A 22,440-nucleotide genomic window follows, 5' to 3' on the forward strand; every position below is an offset into this window, starting at 1 on the left:
GTGGGGTCAGAGGGCAATCTGAGCGTGTGGGCGGGTGATTGGGTGCCCGCAAGGGGCAGATTAGGGTCTGATCTGATAGGTAAAAGTGACAGGTGGTGATAGGGGGTGATTGATGGGTGATTGATGGGTAATTAGTGGGTGTTTAGAGGAGAGAATAGATGTAAACAATGGATTTGGGAAGTGATCTGATGTCGGATCTGCGGGCAATCTATTGGTGTGGGGGGGTGATCAGATTGCCCGCAAGGGGCAGGTTAGGGGCTGATTGATGGGTGGCAGTGACAGGGGGTGATTGATGGGTGATTGATGGGTGATTGACAGGTGATTGACAGGTGATTGACAGGTGATTGACAGGTGATCAGGGGGATAGATGCATACAGTAAACAGGGGGTGGTGGTCTGGGGGGGGGGGTCTGGGGAGAATCTGAGGGGTGGGGGGTGATCAGGAGGGGGCAGGGAGCAGGGGGGGGGGGGATAAAAAAAAATAGCGTTGACAGATAGTGACAGGGAGTGATTGATGGGTGATTAGGGGGGTGATTGGGTGCAAACAGGGGTCTGGGGGGTGGGCAGGGGGGGGTCTGATGGGTGCTGTGGGCGATCTGGGGCAGGGGGGGTACAAAATCAGTGTGCTTGGTGCAGACTAGGGTGGCTGCAGCCTGCCCTGGTGGTCCCTCGGACACTGGGACCACCAGGGCAGGAGGCAGCCTGTATAATACACTTTGTAAACATTACAAAGTGTATTATACACTTTGTATGCGGCGATCGTCGGGTTAACATCCCGCCGGCGCTTCCGTATGGCCGGCGGGATGTTGCGGCGGGTGAGCGGCGCCAGGCGGAGGCGGAGGATCGCGTCACGGATGACGCGATCGCTCCGCCCATGCCCCTACAAGGACCGCCGCCATTTGTCAATACGGCGGTCCTTGCGGGGTGCACTTCCCGGCCGCCAATTGTACATACGGCGGTCGGGAAGTGGTTAAATAGAATTCTCCAATTTAACGGTAGAATGGAGTGAGCAAAGGGTTGGTGTTATGTAGCAATGGCGGGGTTGGCTGGTTAACTGTCTTGCAGAGGCATTCCGTATCAATTGCAGGCAGTGCAGGTCTTTGTTTGGAAGACCTGTATAGAGAACAATCCAGTAGTCCAGCCGTGATGTGATGATGAAGGCATGAAATAGGGTTGGAAGATCCGCTGGAGGTATGATCTCCAATCACAAATCTGTTGCCGAAAGTTGAAAATCCATAACAGACAGCTGCTACACTGCCAATGAGCCTACCGGAAATCTTGCCAATAGGTTTGCAATGCCAGATATCTGCCCACCTTGCTAGCTAATTCCCCTCACAGAGTCCCAGCGTTCACTGGCGCAAGCAGCAGAGCAGTGTGCTGCTGCAGTGTTTGAAAACTACATTACTGACTGACTCTTCTCAAAGGGTACCTGACGAGAAAAAAAATCTTTATTGGCAGGATCAAATACATTTAGCATTGCCAAAGCAAAACATTAGCATTAGCATGGGAGGGGTGGGATTGTAGTGGTGGATATAGAGCCCAGTATAGGGGTTTAAAGTCCATAGGGTTTATGTAAAGAATATTGGTGACAGAATTTGGGATTGAAGTATACAGTCTATAGGGCTGAGGAGGTTGTAGGTGACCGTATAGGGGGTGAAGTATACAGTCCATATGGGTGAGGAGGGTATGGGGGCAGTATAAGAGGTATACAGTCCATGGGGTATTATGTCTTAGTTTGTGGAAGACAGTGACATTGGGCCACTATTTGCACCGTTGTTTCCTCTTCCCCAGTAGGAGATAGTTTCCCCTCCTCATGTCACATTTGTCTTTTGTTTGATCCAATAACACTGATCATCTGCTGAGAAAAACAGCATTGACCGCTGTTCATATTGCTGAATTATTTGATAAAGGCTTTTCTGAACTTTGGACAACTTCAAGGGATGCACAGTAATTCCAGACTGCTCAGCTCCAGTTATTTTCTTATTTTTAATCCATGTGGGCTTTTGGGGTTGGCAGTGTGCATTTACTTACCTACTGGGCATGGGCGTCCACAGAAAATTTTCCAGGGGGGCAAAAAGGTGGGGAAGAAGTGGCGCGGCGCGCGTAGCGCACCACGCTGAAGATTTTGGCGCCCCCCAGGTTAGGTAGTGACAGGGATCCACCTGTGTATGTAGTGACAGGCGCCCCGCAGGTTAGGTAGTGACAGGGACCCCCCCAGTGTATGTAGTGACAGGAGCCACCCAGGTTAGTTAGTGACAGCTACCCCCAGTTTAGGTAGTGACAGGGACCCCCCAGGTTAGGTAGTGACAGGGACCCCCCTGTGTATGTAGTGACAGGAGCCCCCCAGGTTAGTTAGTGACAGTGACCCCCAGTTTAGGTAGTGACAGGCGCCCCCCAGGTTAGGTAGTGACAGGTGCCCCCCAGGTTAGGTAGTGACAGGTACCCCCCAGGTTAGGTAGTGAGTAGTGACAGGGACCACCCAGGTTCAGCGGTGTGTGCAGCAGCGGCGGGACACTTACTCTATCTTCTGGCGCGAGTGAGCTCTGTATCTGTGCGCCGCTGCTCTGGTCTAGACCAGACCAGCGGCGCACAGAGAGTCACTCGCCCCAGAGGATAGCGTAAGTGTCCTGCCGCTGCCGCCCGCACCGCTAATTTCTAAAGGGGGGAGCGAGAGAGAGGGGGAGCCCCTAAGGTGAGGGAAGGGGGGAGACTCCCCCCCCCCTTCCCTGCTGTGCACATGCTCCCTTTTCTCTCTCTGCTGCCACCCCAGGGTGGGTGGGCCGGCCACTTCCGTGTTCGGGTGGCTGGGGGGGGGGGGGGGCAGCAGCTGGCCGGGGAGGGCCAATGCCCATGGTGACTGCAAGCCAGATAACTACAGATTAAGGTGTTGGGAGCCCTGGGGCACCTCTTACTCAAATAGCAATCAGTGTGTAACGGCTGGGGGGAGGGATGGGGGGGGCGCACTTTGGTTTCTCAGCCTTGGGTGCTGGAGGACCTTGTCCCGGCTCTGCCCAGAGGCCTTAAATGATGTGTGGAGCTGGGCATTACAACAATCATTTTATTTTGTTTCATTCACAGTAAAACGATGTCCGCATCCTGGAGATATAGACAATGGATATTTTGAAGCAGAGTCCTTTTTCTTTGGCTCAAGGGTGACTTACTTCTGTAATGAAGGGTAAGTTTAAACCATAGGATTACAAATAAAATGATGGATTATGCGCGTAACACGAGATAGGGTCAGTTGCAAACATGCAGTGTCATTATTAACCCTAAAATACTAGTCACGTTAGCTTTCCAAAACAAGTGATCATTATCCATTATTGTCCCTGGAAGCTAGCCACACCTCCAGAACCGCTGGAATGCAATGATGTGTCAGCTTGTTAATATTACAGAGCCACAATAATCCAACATGCATACAGACATATTGGGTTGATTGATTGATCTGCTGCATCAGTGCATGGCATGGATGAATGTGGCTCTATGTGGTAGTCCTTGTAACACCCAAAGGTACAGAGTCTGATAACGGTAGTGCGATACATCACACTGAACTGAATGACGTAATTATGCAAGGTGGTGGCTAGCTGAATGCGACTAAGAAGGCAGTTATCAGTGGTGGGCCGAAATTTCGCAAATGCGAATTTTTGCATCGAAATTTGCTTTTACGCACTGTAATCGTAATGCAAAAATTCAGTAAAAATCGTAATTAATTTGGTATGAAATAGTTGTATTTCATAATTTTGCGTAATTTTAGTGCAATTTCGTGAAATTTTGTGCTGACTTTGGTGGTCAATACCAAAGTCCCCACAAATGCTATTGCTACCAAAATTGGTACATATATTAAGGAGAATATTGGGTACAAGTCAAAAAAAAGAATTTTTCAAAAAGACATTGTAGTTTTTGAGAAAATCAATTTTAAATATGCAAAGAAAAATGGTTTTTAAACTGTCATTTTGTTTACTTTAAAAACCATTTTTACTTTGCATTTTTAATATCGATTTTCACAAAAACTATAAGGTCTTCTTGGAAAATTCTTTTTTTGACTTGTACCCACTATTCTCCTTAAAGTGAACCTCCAGACTAAAAATCTACTCAGCAGAACTGAAAAGGCTTGATGTTTCTTTAACAGTTTCACAGCATCAGAACTTTGTTATTCTTACCAAAGCATCATTTTTAGCATCATCTTTAGCTAAGCTCCACCCATCAAAGAAAACTGCCCGGGAGTTTTTTCCCCCTGATACTGTGCAAAGCATGATGTTGTTGTTCTCGTTGCCTAGCAACAGGGAAGGGTGATCAGGAAACAGGACAGCAAAAAACAAAGCAAGGGCTCACCAACATGGGCTGCATCCGAATGACTCATCACCTCATATGCACCGCTTATATAGCTCAAATACACACTCAGCAATCAGACAGATGCAAAACATATGCATAACTAAATACTTACCATGCAAAACAGGAAAGCACTATGGGAGCTGCTAGCCTGGTAGTTACAGAATTTTGGAAACAAAGTAAAAGTAGAAGGCTGCACATCCCTGACCCAATACTGTACAATTGAATGGTTAATTGCTGTGGCGCACACCGCCCCCCCCTGGACTGAAATGCATGCCCGCATCCAAACAATGCAATACTGGTCTATGGAGAAATTTTAGCTTCCATCATAGTTTTGCATGCAAAAATATAATATACTGGACATCTGCACCAACGTTGAGGTAAATCTCCAGAGCAGAGGAAACAGGACAGTTGGAACTGTGTCTCATGCTCCCTGTCAACTGCTTTCAACCAAAAAGATGGCTTCCCTCATGAAATCACAAACATTTGCCTGTTCCTTTTGAACAGGGTGGGTAAGAGATTATATTACCTATCTATTTTAATTAACATAACTAATGTAACTTAATGACAGTATGTTTGTTTAGGCTGAATTTCCTCTTTACCATATGTAGCAATTTTGGTGTCACTACCATGTATGGGGACTTTGCTATTCATTGCCAAAGTTGGCACAAAATTACGCAAAAATTATGTGAAATTACAAATCACTATACGAAATCAATTGAATTTACAAACCGTAATTACGTATAAGCGTAAATGCAAACATTTACGCAAAATTTCGCATAATCGTAATTAGCTCATTACGATCATCCCTGTCAATTATGACTTTCACACATAAGACATTACTTAGAGCTGAAGACAGGTGATAAAACTGTTAAACCTACGTTATGCCAGGCTGTAGAGCCACATTAACATTAGTTATGTTTGTTCTCATTTATCCAGGTATAAAATGCAGTCAAAAAGGAACTACAGAGACTGTCTAGCAGATGGAACATGGAGTAACACCCGACCTGTCTGTGAAGGTAAAAAAATGTTTGTGAATACTGTGAAAACAACATTGGGAATTGTAAACAGCATTGGTGTCATTCTGAAGAGTGGTGTTGCCTAAATATCACTAGCGTTGCAATATGATTGTTTGTACCGTACTTTCATTTTTGCCATTACAGCAAATGGTTAAAACACTGGGGTTTTTTTCTTCTTTTTCTGTGGTATCTGCCTTGCTTGTACTGTTAAAGAGAGTCTGAGGACTACAAAAATACTTCCTTTTATTTCTTAGTCCTTTTCAGCATTAAGGCCATAGCTGAAATGCCACATCCCCGCGACTGAAAGCTCAATTAATACCCCCAAAATCCCCGGGGCAAAATCCGGGGCTCCTTCCTGGTAGAGGCAGGGTTTTTTGCAGTAGCTCTGCCTCTACCAGTGATGATCACCGGATGAAATCCAAATAGGTTTTAATTCATCCAGGTAATGAAAGCACCTGTGCGGGTGGGCGAGGGGGTGGGGTTAATCTTACCCATCAGATGTCTTCTTTGATCCGTCCCACAGTGCCTCCCATGATGCGTTCCAAGCATGTCACGTGACTACAAACACTTCCTCCTTCAACCCGGAAAAAGGAAGTGTTTGTAATCACGTGACCCCAGCTTGGAACGCATCGTGGGAGGAGTCAATATCTGTGGATCTCCGCCTCCTCCATCTCCTCTCTTTCTTCTATTTTTACTGAGAGGGGCGGGGAGAGGTGGCGATCAGTGGAGATTGATTGGACTGGAAGCAGAGCTACAGCGCAAAACTCTGCCTCCCCCGGGCAGCAAAATCCACGACCTGGAAGGTTGTGGATTTTTTCCCCGGGATTTGGGGGGTACTAATTGAGCGTTCAGCTGTGGGGATGCGGCGTTTCAGCTATGGCCTTAATGCTGAAAAGGACTGAGAAGTAAAAAGAGATATTTTTGTAGGCCTCATACTCTCTTTAAGGTGCTCATTAAAGGGAGTCTGAATAATAATAAAAAAAAAAGATACTCAACTAAGGAGAGGAAAGGCTTTGGGTCATATAGAGGCTTCCCGTTACTTCTATGGGTCGGAGACTGCTCTCTCTTCCGCTGGGGGAAGCTTCGGAAGCCCAAGTGCTCCAGAAGATGGGCTGCTCCTTACCATGCTTGCAAAAGTGCGCAAGAATGTGTGCTCGCGCATGCGCAGTACAGAGCGACGTGTCTTTGGGAGCCTTCCCTGTCCTTAGGTGAGCATCTTTTTTTTAATTTTAACTTCAGACTTTAACCTGCTGAGCGCAACACCGCCAGAGGCTGCCGCTCAGGCCCTGCTGGGCCGATTTTAATGAAATAAAAAGCAGCACACGCAGCCGGCACTTTGCCAGCCGCGTGTGCTGCCTGATCGCCGCTGCAGCGCGGCGATCCGCCGTGTGCAGCGGCGAAAGAGGGTCCCCCCAGCCGCCCGAGCCCAGCGTAGCCGGAACAAACAGTTCCGGCCAGCGCTAAGGGCTGGATCGGAGGCGGCTGACGTCAGGACGTCGGCTGACGTCCATGACGTCACTCCGCTCGTCGCCATGGCGACGAGGTAAGCGAAACACGGAAGGCCGCTTATTGCGGCCTTCCGTGTTACTTCTGGCCGCCGGAGGCGATCGGAAGAACGCCTCCGGAGCGCCCTCTAGTGGGCTTTCATGCAGCCAACTTTCAGTTGGCTGCATGAAATAGTTTTTTTTTTATTTAAAAAAAACCCTCCCGCAGCCACCCTGGCGATTTAATCAGAACGCCAGGGTGGTTAACTTCCGGTACAATATTTTCATCAGATGCAATCTTTCGAGGCAATATTTACAGTAAATTGTACAAAAGTGTTGGTGAAGATTGATGTGAAATGATTCTTTGGTCGATTGGAACTGAAAATTCTGTGGATCCGAAATTTGGCTTTTACGATCGTTTCTGAAGAGAAAATACCCTAATCGACCTGTTTATGGGAACAATCGAGAATTACTTTCTTACTTTTGATTGTAGAAAGTGCATCAAAAAGATTGCATCTGTTGAAAAAATTGTACAATTAATGGGCACCTTTACAGGACAGCACAGGCAGTTAGCAGATGACCACTCTTTTCAGCAAATATCTGAGGACACCAAAATAAATGCTTATCGTGAATAGTGCAATAAATGCAAGGTAAAAAAAACCAAAACATCACACAATACCACAAAAGCTAACTAATTACCATATTACTTTAGCTATAAGACACACCTAGGTTTAGAGCAAATCTGAAGTAAAAAATAAACTTATGAGATAATGAATTGTATGTGTTGTGCCTGCTATGGTGATCCTTACTCCACTGTCTTTTTTTTGCTACTAATGTTCTATTAAAGCGGGATAACTTAAAGGAATTGTAATGAATAGTGAATTATCAGCTGCGGTGGATAACAGTACCACCGCAGCTGCTTCTGGTACCCTGCCTACCAGTCTCCCTGTGCCTCGGGCGTCTAGCACGCCTAGGACGGGCGTGGGTGGTCGCCGCTTGTCGGCTGCGGGGGATGGTGGGGCCACCGCCGGCATTGCTTGGTCCCTGCCTGCCAGGTTTTCCGCGTCTCAGGCGTCTAGTACGCCGGGGACGCGTGTCTCTACTGTTCTCAGGGGCACATTAGCACGTGCACGTGCACGCGCTCGCCGTCAGGACCTTTATGCCAGGAGGAGGCGCGTCAGCTGACCAGCTGGTCGGCTGACGTCAGGGAGCACGTTAGCCTCTCCTGATTGGCTGAGACTGATGGGCGAGTTTGGAGGGTCTCCTCCGCTTCCTAAACATCTCGGCTTCACTTGCAATTTGTCTGCTGTCGTGAATACTTCGTGTTAGCGCTCAGACCTTAGTCAGTTCCCTAGTGTGTTTGAACCGGCAGGAGCTGGGAATTCACACTAAGCTTAGGATCTGTTTCATAGCTTAATTTGTACTAATTGTGTATTATCTGTGTATGACTCTGGCTAGCTCTGACCAACTCTTAGTGATTCTGTACTTTAGCCTATCTGATCCTGTTGCCAACTAAGCCTGTTTAACACTCTGTCTCTGTCTCCTGATTCTGTACCTTTGCCCATCTGATCTAATTGCCAAACTCTGCCTGGATACCGTTCTGCTTTTGCCTGTTGATTCTGTACTGTAATCTGTCTGTCTGTTGCCGAACCGTCTGTTGGGAGCCCTTGTCTCTGGTGAAAGGTGCTGTACTACAGTGCCAACCAGCTCCTCTGGTGAGGTATTGCCAAAACTGTTAGTACATACTGTTGCACCAATCACTACACGCAGTGCAATAAAATAGTGCTACTTACTTGTACACTTAGCATCTGTTTCGTATATCTGTATTATGGGTGATTCTGCAGATCACCATATAATCAGGTATATATCTGCATTATAGGTGATACTGCAGATCACCTAATAATCAGAACTCTGATCTTGCTAGCACCAATCGTTACAGGAATACTATCAATGCCCAAGTGTTCTAAAATTACAATGTACAAATAATGTCTAACTCTAAGTAGCTGTGTAAACATTTTCCTACTTTTCATGTTAAATATCAGAGGCAAAAGCTTTAATTTATTGAGAGTAGGATTTAGCTATATTGGGACAAATCAATTGCAGAAGGGGTGTCTGCTTCAATGCACAGCCAGTGTTGCATATCAGACTACAGAGTATCTTTCTCAGAAAGCAACACACACACATTCTCACACACACACACACACACACACACACACACACACACACACACACACACACACACACACACACACACACACACACACACACACACACACACACACACACACGCACACAGAGTGTGTACACAGTGTTAACTGATCAAGTGAGAGGGGAATTTCCCCTCTCCTCATGGCTCATTCTGCCCTCAGTTTCGGCATCAGTAAAGTTTGAAAGTATTTTGATAACAGTAAACAAAGAGGTTGCCAGTGAAATGTATACACCAGTACTTAGCAGCACTTCCCAAACAATTCTTATCTCAATAGAAAAAAATATGTATATCGATAGTGTTCCTTTAACACAGGTGCATTTCGCTTACTCATATCTTTATCACGCTCCTTCTTGGTTGTTCTGTATAGCATTGGTGTTGTCGTGTACTTATATCTTATTTTCTATCACACTCCCCTTTGGTCTGGATCATGTTGATCCCATAATGGCACTGGACCTGTTATAGTGCTTTTTTCACTACATGAATTACCGTAGTGGTTATTGCATAGATCCTGCACTAGCACTTTATATATTGTTGTCAATTTGCACTGTATATTCTCAGAGTTTTGTTACTGTATATTTATACATGTCATATATTCCTATATATTTGGGTGGCAGTCTATTGTCCCACCATTTATTACATTTGTTTATACATTGATGCTTTGTGGGACATTCATATTTATGAGGCCAATACACTGCTATCCCATCTGATGGTCAGGAGGTTATAATATTAATTTTGGGCATGATGGTCTACATTTTGTGTGTGTTTTTAATTGCTTTTATTAATATTTCCTATTGTTAAATAAAGTATTTTTTATGAGGACGGTACAGTGTTGATTCTATTATTGTTATACTAAGGCCTTGATTCATCAAGACTTATCGAATCAATTACCGACAGTTCAGTAAAATACCGAACTCGATAAGTTGATTTCAGGATTCATCAAAGTTATCTACAGCTGTTAGCGAGCATTCGGTAATCATTCGGTAATGATGTGCTAAAACAGAAGAAAGTGCAATTCATGAAAATGAAAGTGGGCGTGGTTTAGTGTTAAATTTAGGATTAGTTATCTCCTTCACTGCTCTGTCGTTATTCCTGTCAGATCATTGCTGACAGAGAACATGGAGCCATTTGAAGTGGTTATGTATAAGCTGAGAGTGATTCAAAGGCGCAGAAGGGCAAGAATAAGGTCTAGAACCATGTCAATGTGCAAGAGAATGGATTTATTTATACCAGGACATCGGCATTTCTCTTGAATCATCTTGTAAGAGAACACAGGCAGTGCCAGGGTTAACTAAATTGCTAGCTGCATTTGTAACGATCGGTGTAGCAACACAGATGTCTGATTATGTGTGATCTGCAGAATCACCAATAATACAGACGCTATACCTGATTATGTGGTAATCTGCAGTATCACCAATAATACATGTATAGCTGGCAAAATACAAGGTATGTGTAGTGCTTGGTGCAACGATAGGCTGGGCCTTACCAGAGGAGCTGGTAGGCACTATAAGAACACAGTAACAATAAGTTTAGCAAGACCACACCAGAGGAGCTGGTGGGTACTGATTAAAACACAGTAACTGATTAGTTTACAAGACCTCACCAGAGGAGCTGGTGGGTACTTATTAGAACACAGTAACTGATAAGTTTAGCTGAGCCTCACCAGAGGAGCTGGTGGGCACTAATAGAATACAGTAACTGATTAGTTTAGCTGAGCCTCACCAGAGGAGCTGATGGGCACTAATAGAATACAGTAACTGATTAGTTTAGCTGAGCCTCACCAGAGGAGCTGATGGGCACTAATAGAATACAGTAACTGATTAGTTTAGCTGAGCCTCACCAGAGGACCTGGTGGGCACTAATAGAATACAGTAACTGATTAGTTTAGCTGAGCCTCACCAGAGGAGCTGATGGGCACTAATAGAATACAGTAACTGATTAGTTTAGCTGAGCCTCACCAGAGGAGCTGGTGGGCACTAATAAGAATACCTCACCAGTGGCGAGGGCCCACTGGTGAGTCGGAGCGTCAGACAGGCTAGGTTCGGCAAGAGGCATATACAGTGCAGAGTCAGAAGGCAAAAGAGTAGTAGGTAATCAGGCAGGGTATCGGCAACTAGATCAGATGGGCAGAAATACAAAGACGAATAGCAGTTAGCAGAGTCAGAGGTTAGCCAGAATCATACACAGAATATCAATAATATACAGTAAACAATCTCCTAGTCTTGTGTGAAATCCCTGGTTTCCTCCCAGATCAAAACACACCAGATACTAGTCTAAGGTCTGAGCGCTAGCACATAAGTATTCGCAACTGCAGACGAGTTGCGAGTGAGTAGAGACGGCTTAAGAAGCAGAGGACACCTCCAAGCCGCGCCCACTCCAATCAGCCAATCCTGAGCGGCAAACGTCCGCTCTGACGTCAGCCGACCAGCGGGTCAGCTGACGCGCCTCCTCCCAGCATAAAGGTCCTGTCTATGCGTGCGGCCGCGCGATACAGAAACCTTATGTGCAAATGACAATTCCGTCCTCGGCGTGCTAGATGCCGAGGGAACGGAAAAAGACTCTGAATAGGGAACCGAAGCGGCTGCGGAAACACCCTGCGTGCCCGCAGCCGCATATGTTACAGCACTACATTTTTTCAGAAAAGGCTCCTATCAAGCCGTAGCTGGTGAAATTGTGGGATTGTCCCAAGCCACTTCCAGAATCCTGGTCCAGGTGTTAAGCCCTATTCGGAATGTTGCTAGGTAGTGTTCAAAGGACTGCTTTTTACCCACAATTCCACGGGAATCTTATGGCCTTGTGTTAAATTACCGCTGTAAAATGGAAATATCGACACGTTACCGAATGACTACCGCATTGTTATCAATGTTTTATCGAAGTCACACCGAATGCGGAAAAACCTTGATGAATACAACTAGAAATTGATAAACATTGAATTCTGTAATTTAACGAACTGGAAAAGTTATCGCAAAGACAATGATGAATCGAGGCCATAATGTGTAGTATGAGGAACTACTTTTTTTTCGCTGTACATAACTGTGATGTTGGGTCAGTGACCCTTGTTCCCTCTTATTAATGTTGCTTCTACTGTGGTTTCCCTTTTGAGGAAACAATGTTTTCCTGGTGATTTAGACAGGAAAAAGTATTGGGCTCACATTGGAATGTGAATACAGATGCAATAGATCATCACATACTTAATCACATACACAGATGCAGCTGAAGAGATTAGTTGCAGGTTCACTGCAGATCAGATGCAAAAATGAAAGATCATCACATACAGGGGCGTAGCAATAGGGGGTGCAGAGGTAGCGACCGCATCGGGGCCCTTGGGCCAGAGGGGCCCCGAAGGGTCCACCCTCTATCACAGTATTAGCTCTCTATTGGTCCTGTGCTAGTAATAATCACTTCTATAGATGCTTTGAATAGTAGTAATCCTTAACACACTGTTCCCCATCCCCTTCTTGCACCTCTGACACTGTAGTTGCCATTGGCAGGTGTTGGTGCGCCATATCAATTGTTATGTATAGAGTGCTTGGGGGGGCCCCATGTAAAACTTGCATCGGGGCCCACAGCTCTTTAGTTACGCCACTGATCACATACCTGTTAGGAGAAAAGGATGAAGATGATCAGGGACTTTGCAGATGAATCAAGGGTGCAGATGAAAGTGTTGTTGAGCTATAAATTGAATTCTGGGAAATTTGATTGTTCCAACCTTAGAAAGCTGCCCTTTGAAAGCAATATATATATATATATATATATATATATATATATATATATATATATATATATATATATATATATATATATATATATAATTTATTGAATTTATAAAGCGCCAACATATTACGCAGCGCTGGACAATAAATATATATACAATGATACAAGGTTGACAGACAGGGCCGGTTTAAGCAACAATGGGGCCCCAGGGCAAAATAAACCTGGGGGGCCCCCCCAACATATACCCCGGAACAAAAATCGGCATTAGGGGACCTTTTTTGCAGCTGGTATAGTCAGGGTGTGAAGTCTCAATCGGTCGGAGCTCCACATTCTGGCTATCCCAGCCTGCATGGGGGACAAGGGGTTAAAAAGTTTCAGGAGGGGGGACCCCACATCATTTTTTTTTTTTTTTAAATTCCCACACTCTAAACAAAAAAAAATTGGGAAAATAGGAAAAAATGCCAGGGATCTTCATACAGCCATATTGCGGCTGTATAGCGATCCCTGGCCAAAGCGCTGCGGCTGCGTATAGACACCCTGGAAACCCCGTCAGGAAATTTATTGCGCTTTCGTTTGATGCATGTAAAATTACACTACCGTTAGGTTTGCTACTAAAAGTGACATTTACCGCATTTAAAAGTATACTTTTTTCCTTCGAAACTTTAAAATCGATTTTCTCAAAAACTATAAGGTCTTTTTGAAAAATTGTTTTTTCCTTTTATTCCTAATGATCTCCTTAACATATTCTGTAAATTTTAGGGTTTCTAGCATTTAAGGTGGATTTGCTATTACCCATTAAAGTCGGCAGGTTTTTAAATGTGTATTTTTTTCCTTTGAAACTTTAAAATCGATTTTCTCAAAAACTATAAGGCCGATTTGAATTTTTTTCCTCTTGTAGCCACTGGGGGCCCCTACAAGCTCTGGGGCCCTGGGGCAGCTGCCTCCTTTGCCTCTATGGTAGCGCCGGCCCTGTTGACAGACATAACAAGGTTATACAACATAGAACAAAGTTATACATGCAAATTGTACACAATACATGATCATGCAATATGGGCTGGTTAGGTAGGCCCATTAATACAAGTACAGGCTGTCATAGGACAGGAGCACATGATCCTGTAGATTACACTAGGGAATGGAGGAGCCTGCCAGAGGCTTACAATCTAAAGGGTGGGGTGGAAACACTAGGTGGGGCTGTTAAATATTCAGTAGAGAGTTACTGTGTGGTAGGACGTGGGTAGGCCATCATAAAGAGGTGGGTTTTGAGGGCTTGCTTGAATGAGTTGAAAGAGGGAGCAAGTGTGATGGGTGGTGGAAGGGCATTCCAGAGGGTGGGGGCAGCTCTTGAGAAATCGTGCAGGCGGACATGGGAGTGTGAAATGCGTGGGGTGGTGAGGCGAAGGTCGTTGGAGGATCGGAGGGGGCGACCTGGTGTATACCTGTGAACAAGCTCCGAGATGTAGGTAGGGCAGGTTTTGTGCTCAGATTTATACGCCAGGCATAGAATCTTGAAAGTTATCCTGAAACGGATAGGGAGCCAGTGCAGGGATTCACAAAGGGGAGATGTGGATGCGGAGCGGTGCGAAGAATGGATGAGTCTTGCAGCCACGTTCATCACTGATTGCAGGGGGGCAGTGCGTTTCAAGGGGAGGCCAGAAAGGAGGGAGTTACAGTAATCAAGACGGGAGATGATGAGGGCATGGATGAGCAGTTTGGTCGTGTCCGGAGTTAAGAAGGGGCGGATCTTGGAGATATTACGGAGGTGGAAATTGCAGGCTCTGGTGATGTTTTGGATGTGAGGGATGAAGGAGAGTTCAGAGTCCAAGGTGACACCCAGACAGCGGGCCTGGGAGGTAGGGTGAATGGTTGTGTTATCGATTGTCAGGTGGATATCTGGAAGGGGTGCAGCAGCATGGGGTGGAAAGATCAGGAGCTCAGTTTTGTCTAGGTTAAGCTTCAGGAACCTAGCAGACATCCAGGAGGAAATTGCTGAGAGACACGTGGAGACCTTGTTTATGGTGGTGGATGAGAGATCGGGGGTATGGAGGTAAATCTGAGTGTCATCGGCATAGAGGTGATATTTGAAGCCCAGGGACGAAATAAGCTTGCCAATTGAGGTAGTGTATATGGAGAAAAGAAGGGGGCCCAGTACAGAGCCCTGGGGGACCCCAACTGCTAGGGGGGCAGCGGTTGGGGAGTAGCCATATAAGGCTGGATTTACCATAAGGCACCCAAACTAGTGTTCGCGCACACGTGCTTGTGTGCGCGCAAGGTCACCAACGTGTGTGTGCACACGAGGGTCGGGGTGGGGGTTGTGTCTGAGGCCTAGTGCCAGTTTTTCAATGGGCTGGCTGTTTATCTAATTTATATGTTATACAATAAAACCTAACTGTCCCTGCATCATCCTCCTGTCGGTGTGTCCATTTTTTTGGGCTACTGCGCATGTGTAGTCGACAGGAGGAGGACAGGGGCATGTCTTTACCTTTGCTAACCATACATGTAATGTTCTTGTTCAGTTACTATATGTCCACCTCCGCCAACAATCCCAGATGGGTCTTTCAGTCCCTGGAAAAGTGAGTACCAGTACCGGGATTCTGTGACATATATGTGCAATGATCGCAATGCTGTGATGGAACATGACTCTTTGTTCTGCACGGAGAATGGAAACTGGAGTAATACCGAGCCTCGCTGTACAGGTGGAGTGCTATTTCTTTATTTCATTTTATAGACACTTGCGTTGTTATGTTTGACTGTGGTAACAAAAAACATAAGTAAATGAGAAGTTTCATCTTTATTAGTCTGAGCTGAAATAATTAGAGAAGTAGAGTTTTCCGGAATGCAACTATTAGCAGTAACTCTCAACCAACCAGCACAACCAACCTCCCCCAAGGCTAATATACTTTCAATTACTGTATTTTAACATTTAATACAGAGTTATTGGTATGCATATAGAGTGGTGTATAGCACTGTATTAGCTGGGACTATTCTTAACATTGAGTCTCAAGCAACCATAAAGCACACTTATCCATCATCGGCCGATGCCCCTGTGGTGTACTCTATTATATCTATCTTTCAAATGCCTGGAAGTCTGGCTGTGATGGCCTACTGTCTTTCAGGACTTTGTGCTTTCATTTACATGTGATATGACATAGGCCACAAGGGCAATGGGGGTCAGGTAAGGCTGCGACAAGGTCCGATAGTGCCCAAGGCAGAGTTACCCAAATTTGGCCTTCTTCCCCCTTTTTGAGCTTGATTGCCATGACACAGAAACTCCAGTGCAGCTGGACTTTTAGGTAAATCTTTGTAAGTAGTTTAAACTTAGTGTGGTTTGCCTTCTTAAAACAGAAGGTATTTGCGATAATTCAGCTTTAAGTGAACAACTGTGGTTACCCACAATGCACCGCTACTTTATGCCCCTGAAGGCAGGCTTACATCCAGAACTGGCGTATAGTAAGCCTATGGCTTTAAAGGATACCCGAAGTGGCGTGTGACATGATGAGATAGACATGTGTATGTACAGTGCCTAGCACACAAATAACTATGCTGTGTTCCTTTTTTTCTTTCTCTGTCTGAAAGAGTTAAATATCAGGTATAAAGTGGCTGACTCAGTCCTGACTCAGGCAGGAAGTGACTGCAGTGTGACCCTCACTGATAATAAATTCCCCTTTTTATCTCTGAGTCAGCCACTTACATACCTGATATTTAACTCGGGTATCTGACCATCTATCTGCCTAGCAATTAGGCATTGTTGTACTCAGCAGGAGATAACTAGAAGACAATGGCTATCATTCATAAAGGAGCTGTCGGTAAGGGGAATCAATGCGGGAAAACACCGCTGGCGGTGTTTTAGACTTCTGGGTGGCATTCATAAAAAAGTATCCATGTGCGGTAGCAATGCGGAGATTCCCCGAACTAGGCAGGCGGTAGGCAGGCGGAGACACGGAAGCTGCTGAGTTGATACATTTCTCCGTGTTCCGCTCTGCTGCAGCTGCCTGGGAGGTCTGTGTGCCTCCATTCACTTACATTAGTATCGCCACATCAGAGGGAGCGGTACTTCCCGACCTCACACCGCTTGAGGTAATCTTTATGAATTAACATTTTGCTACATTTGTACCGATAATCACCGCACAAGGCGGTGATTTATCACTCTGCTCGGTAGTGTCATTTTTTCATGCGGAAAGAGCCTTTATGAATGCTGACTTTGCCGAGTGTTCGGTAAAGTCAGCTGTTTTAAGCATTTCCGCATGCGGAAATGCTTTATGAATGATAGCCAATGCACCAGAGATAATGCCCAGTCTCATCATGTCACATGTCACCTCCGGTATACTTTAAATTTAACAGAGCCATACCAACACATGCAGACAGACTATTTGGGACTGTTTGTCCTCTTCAGTGTATGGCAGGGATTGATATTTCTCTATGGGATAGGGCATGGACCTGTACAATAGAGTAACCAAGCAGCTCGGGGTGACCCAAACCACTAGGAAAGTATAGGGGACTAAAGGAGAACGAGCTGCTTGGTTACTCTGTAAGTAATCTAAACCTTTTAACCATTTAAGCTTACAGGATGTGAATTTCACATCACAATTGGTCCTCCTGTTCATTCCAGGATGTGAAATTCACGTCCTGCATGTGCTCGTATATTTATTTAACAGCGAATGACTGCTGCTAATAGCAGTACTCATTCATGAAGGTGAAACAAAAAGTAACAGTGTTCCCCTTAAATAATAAAGTGTTTCTCACCCCCCACTAAAATGTTAACTCCTACCTAACGAATTAACCCCTTGTGTTACCTATACTTAGCCCTAAGATTAGTGGACACTAATGCCTGTAACGGTCGGACGCGATCGCTAGGGCGACAGCTCCGGGACCTAACACTGTACAGATGCATCACTGTGCTGTTGCCTAGCAATGTATCTGTACAGCAATGGGGTCCCCCAATCTGTGCATCATAGAGATCTGATCCAATCGCTACAGGCGCACAAGTTGGTGATAATGGTATGCCACATCCCAACTAGTGATGAAATATGGTATGTAGGGTATTGGTTTATCCAGAAAAAGACAAGTAACATATTTTGAGATGTTTTATAATCTTTTAACCTCCTTAGCAGTAATCCTGAGTCAGGCTCGGGACGGAAATCCGCGGCTCAGAGCGGTAATTCAGTGCCTGAGTGAGTTATATGCAGGAGCTGCTACAGATCTCTCTGTGGTATGTTTTTTTTCCCCTGTTTTTAGGGTCTAAATACTTGTGAAAAAAAATTGCATGGCTTTTAGACCCTGCAGCAGAAGATGTAGAAATGCACCAACCCCTAGATGATCAATAGGATGTGCCACGGCTAGCCCAGCACCACCTGAGCGAAAATCTTCAGAAAGGATGAAGCCGGCACCATCAAGTTGCTCTTTAGGTTATTTATTAAAGACTGTCATCGAGTACAAATAAGTACAGTGTGCGACGTTTCGGAGCGTTAGAACATGCCCTTTTATCAAGCCATGACAGTCTCAATATGTCATGGAAACAATGAGTTTAAATAGTACATCATATTCAAACCTACCAATCATAGGCTATCTAACTCACTAGCCAATCCCCATCCACTATGTATGAAGTGGACCTGATGGGGAACTTGTTACATATAGTCTAAGCCAGGACTGCCCAATAAGTCGATCGTGATCTACCGGTAGATCGCGACCGCCTTCTTGGTAGATCGCGGCCTCTCGGCCGCGTCTCGTAAAATTTGTTGTGGCCAGCAGCTCGTGTTTAGCTGCTGGCCAATAAGGATGCATGAGAGGAGAGAGGGAGGAGAGAGGCGGCGCGGCCGCTACATCATGGCTGGGGGCGGCGACGAGCAGCCTGCAACGTGCGTACTTGTAACGTACCCGACGCCGCCCCCAGCCATGACGTAGCGGCCGCGCCGCCTCTCTCTTCGCCGCCGCTTCTCCCCTGCATCCCATTGGCCTGCCTGAGTCTCTCCTCGCCGCCTCTTCTCCTCTGACTGCCTGCAGGTACATATACCTGGCTAGCCTACACTGGGGGCCCATACACCCGGCTAACTACACTGAGGGGCCATACACCCGACTAACTACACTGAGGGCCCATACACCCGGCTAACTACACTGGGGGCCCATACACCCGGCTAACTACACTAAGGGCCCATACACCTGGCTAACTACACTGAGGGCCCATACACCCGGCTAACTACACTGAGGGCCCATACACCCGGCTAACTACACTGGGGGCCCATATACCTGGCTAACCTACAATGGGGGCCCATATACCTGGCTAACCTACACTGAGGGCCCATATACCTGGCTAACCTACACTGGGGGCCCATATACCTGGCTAACCTACACTGGGGGCCCATATACCTGGCTAACCTAAACTGGGGGCCCATATACCTGGCTAACCTACACTGAGGGCACATATACCTGGCTAACCTACACTGAGGGCCCATATACCTGGCTAACCTACACTGAGGGCCCATATACCTGGCTAACCTACACTGGGGGCCCATATACCCGGCTAACCTACACTGGGGCCCATATACCTGGCTAACCTACACTGAGGGCCCATATGCCTGGCTAACCTACACTGAGGGCCCATATGCCTGGCTAACCTACACTGAGAGCCCATATATCTGGCTAACCTACACTGAGGGCCCATATACCTGGCTAACCTACACTGGGGGCCCGTATACCTGGCTAACCTATACTGAGGGCACGTAACCTATGCTGCAGGCACATATACCTGGCTAACCTACGCGGGGGGGGGGGGCGTGCTTAGACGTTGGTAGATCTCCTGGCCTCTGCAAATTTTAAAGTAGCTCGCGAGCCGAAAAAGTGTGGGCACCCCTGGTCTAAGCCAATAGATTTAAAGCTCACCCACCTGTCCATGTCAGCCATCCCCCTCAAAGCGCACCATCTCCGCTCCTAACCGCCGCCGCAAGTAGAAGTATACACCCATCTATCCGCCGGACCTGATGGGGAACTTGCGGGGAGGCGGTGCCGTAACGTTACTGACGTTACCAGGGAGACGCGTAGGACGCGGACGGATATCCGCATGCGTCCTAAAGGGGCAGGACAGAACGTCACTACCCAATGCCGGCCGATCACGTGGAGGAAACCACCAATCAGCCGGCCCTGCGTCTCCCTGTATGGCTGTAGCGGCCAGACAGCCGCAACAAGGCGGCTAGACTGCCGCAAAGAGCGGCTAAACAGCCGCAATGCCATGGCGATGAAAAACCAAAGGGGTAGGAGAAGATGCGCCGAGGGGGATGGGGACACAAACATAACTCCAGCAGAGAATTGCGAATGTAGCATCAATATAGAGCAGAAACAGCTGGTTAATATAATACAATCAAAAGCAATACATGCAGCGACCACTTTAAAGGGGAAATTGATGGTAAACAAAAATAAAAGTAAATAAAATACAAAAAAAATACAAAAAAAGTAAAATCAAAAATTATAAAAAGGGTGTAAGATCGTAATCTCGATTCAATCCACGGGGCTCAATAGTATCAAGCATGCGAATCCAGTGTGCCTCGCGTAGCAACAATTGTCTATGCCTGTCACCACCTCTTTTTAAGATTGGTATGCTGTCAATAATTTGACAGCGTAATTGGCTGACATTATGTTTACAGCGTACAAAATGGTTGGCAACAGGTTGCTCCACGAGACGCGCACGGATTGCATGCTTGTGAGCTGATAATCTAATCTTAAATTTTTGGGTCGTCTCCCCTACATATAATAACCCACAGGGGCATTTTAAAATGTAAATTACATATTTAAAGTCACAATTATAGACCCCTCTGATATTAAATATTTTGCCCGTTCTTGGATGTGCAAATACACTACTCCTGATGACAGAATTGCAGTGGACGCAGTTAAGGCATGGGTACATTCCTCTCCTGGACCCTTCAGGGGGTCTTACTAGAGTTCTCATCTCAGCATGTGTGAGTTTGTCCCTCAATGTAGGGGCCCTTGTATAGGAGAATAGCGGAGGATTTCGAAATTCAGGGACCAAGGGCAACGACTGGGCAAGAGGTGACCAATGTTTTTTAATAATTTTTGCTTCGTCCTTGCTCAGGACATTATATTTTGTCACAAAAGGAATACGGTTACCCATATCGGCCCTAGATCTTGGAATCGTACCCACTGCCGTCCTGCATGCCTCCGCAACCAGGTCCTCAGGGTAATGTCTATCAATAAATTTTTGTGTCATTTCATTGAATCTAAACTCCCTCCTGCTGTTATCACCCACTATGCGGCTGACCCTTTTAAACTGTGCCTTGGGTATAGACCTAATTGTGTTAGTAGGATGAAAGCTTTCATATGACAGGATGGCATTCCTGTCAGTCGGCTTCACATACAGATTAGTGTCAAATCTACCATCTGATAAGTTTACCATGGTATCCAAAAAGTTAGCTTGTTTAACGTCACAATGAGATGTTAATTTGATAAATTCACACTGATCGTGCAGTTCGCCCACAAATTGGTCAAGGGTCCAACGTGGCCCCGCCCACACGCAAAACACATCATCTGTATATCTTAACCAGTAAATGGCATGTTTTTTAAAACAAGAGTTATTGTAAACAAAAGACTCCTCATATTCATTCATATATATGTTTGCGTAGGACGGGGCCACATTGGACCCCATCGCTGTCCCCCGAACCTGTAAGAAGAATTGATCGTTAAACACAAAATAGTTGCAGGTAAGTACCAGTCCCAGCAGTTCTACAAGAAACTCAATCTGATGTCTATCAAAATCTGAAGCAGTAAACAGTGAATGACGAACAGCCTCCCCACCCCCATCATGCGGGATGGAGGTGTAGAGGCTCTCCACATCCAAAGTAACCAAGAGACTGCCCTCTGGGATATCAGTAAGTGTAGCAATAAATTCAAGAAACATAGAAGTATCCCGAACATAAGACTTCTGCGCTATGACAAATGGCCTTAAAATGAAATCTAAATATTTAGCCAACGGGGACAGGACAGAGTCAATCCCGGCCACTATCGGTCGACCCGGGGGCTGTTGTAACCTCTTGTGTATCTTTGGACACAAATACAGATGTGGAGTCCTAGGGTGCTCTATTTTCAAAAAACTAGCTAATTTAGCATCAATTGTCCCCTGGCTAACCGCTTGATCTAATAGATGATTGATCTTCTGTCTAATGTCTGGTAGGGGGTCGCAGGGTAGCAAGGTATAAGTGGATGTATCATTGAGTTGCCTCATAGCTTCCTCCAGGTAGTCCGAGGTATCCATTACTACCACTGCGCCCCCTTTATCAGCTGGTTTAATAGTGATCAGAGTATTAGATGACAGTTCCTTTAGCGCTAATCTCTCTGTTGGTGTAAGATTATGGTGAACTTTTAGTCCAGTGTAGCTAGAGCGCAGAAGTGGGGACAAACTCACACAAGTGAGGGACAAACTCACACATGCTGAGATGAGAACTCTAGTAAGACCCCCTGAAGGGTCCAGGAGAGGAATGTACCCATGCCTTAACTGCGTCCACTGCAATTCTGTCATCAGGAGTAGTGTATTTGCACATCCAAGAACGGGCAAAATATTTAATATCAGAGGGGTCTATAATTGTGACTCTAAATATGTAATTTACATTTTAAAATGCCCATGTGGGCTATTATATGTAGGGGAGACGACCCAAAAATGTAAGATTAGATTATCAGCTCACAAGCATGCAATC

At 45.8% G+C, this 22,440-nt stretch overlaps 1 protein-coding gene across 1 annotated transcript in view; it reads left to right on the forward strand.

Annotated features, from left to right (window-relative positions):
• Positions 1-22,440, forward strand: part of LOC137529223 (CUB and sushi domain-containing protein 3-like) — a 118,040-nt gene that overhangs the window by 6,293 nt on the left and 89,307 nt on the right. The window contains exons 3-5 of the mRNA XM_068251208.1: positions 3,078-3,174; positions 5,265-5,344; positions 15,262-15,441. Of these exons, the coding sequence (XP_068107309.1) occupies positions 3,078-3,174; positions 5,265-5,344; positions 15,262-15,441 (357 nt within the window). The remainder of the gene's footprint in view (positions 1-3,077; positions 3,175-5,264; positions 5,345-15,261; positions 15,442-22,440) is intronic.

The sequence above is a fragment of the Hyperolius riggenbachi genome, chromosome 1, assembly GCF_040937935.1.
Source record: "Hyperolius riggenbachi isolate aHypRig1 chromosome 1, aHypRig1.pri, whole genome shotgun sequence".
NCBI lineage: Eukaryota > Metazoa > Chordata > Amphibia > Anura > Hyperoliidae > Hyperolius > Hyperolius riggenbachi.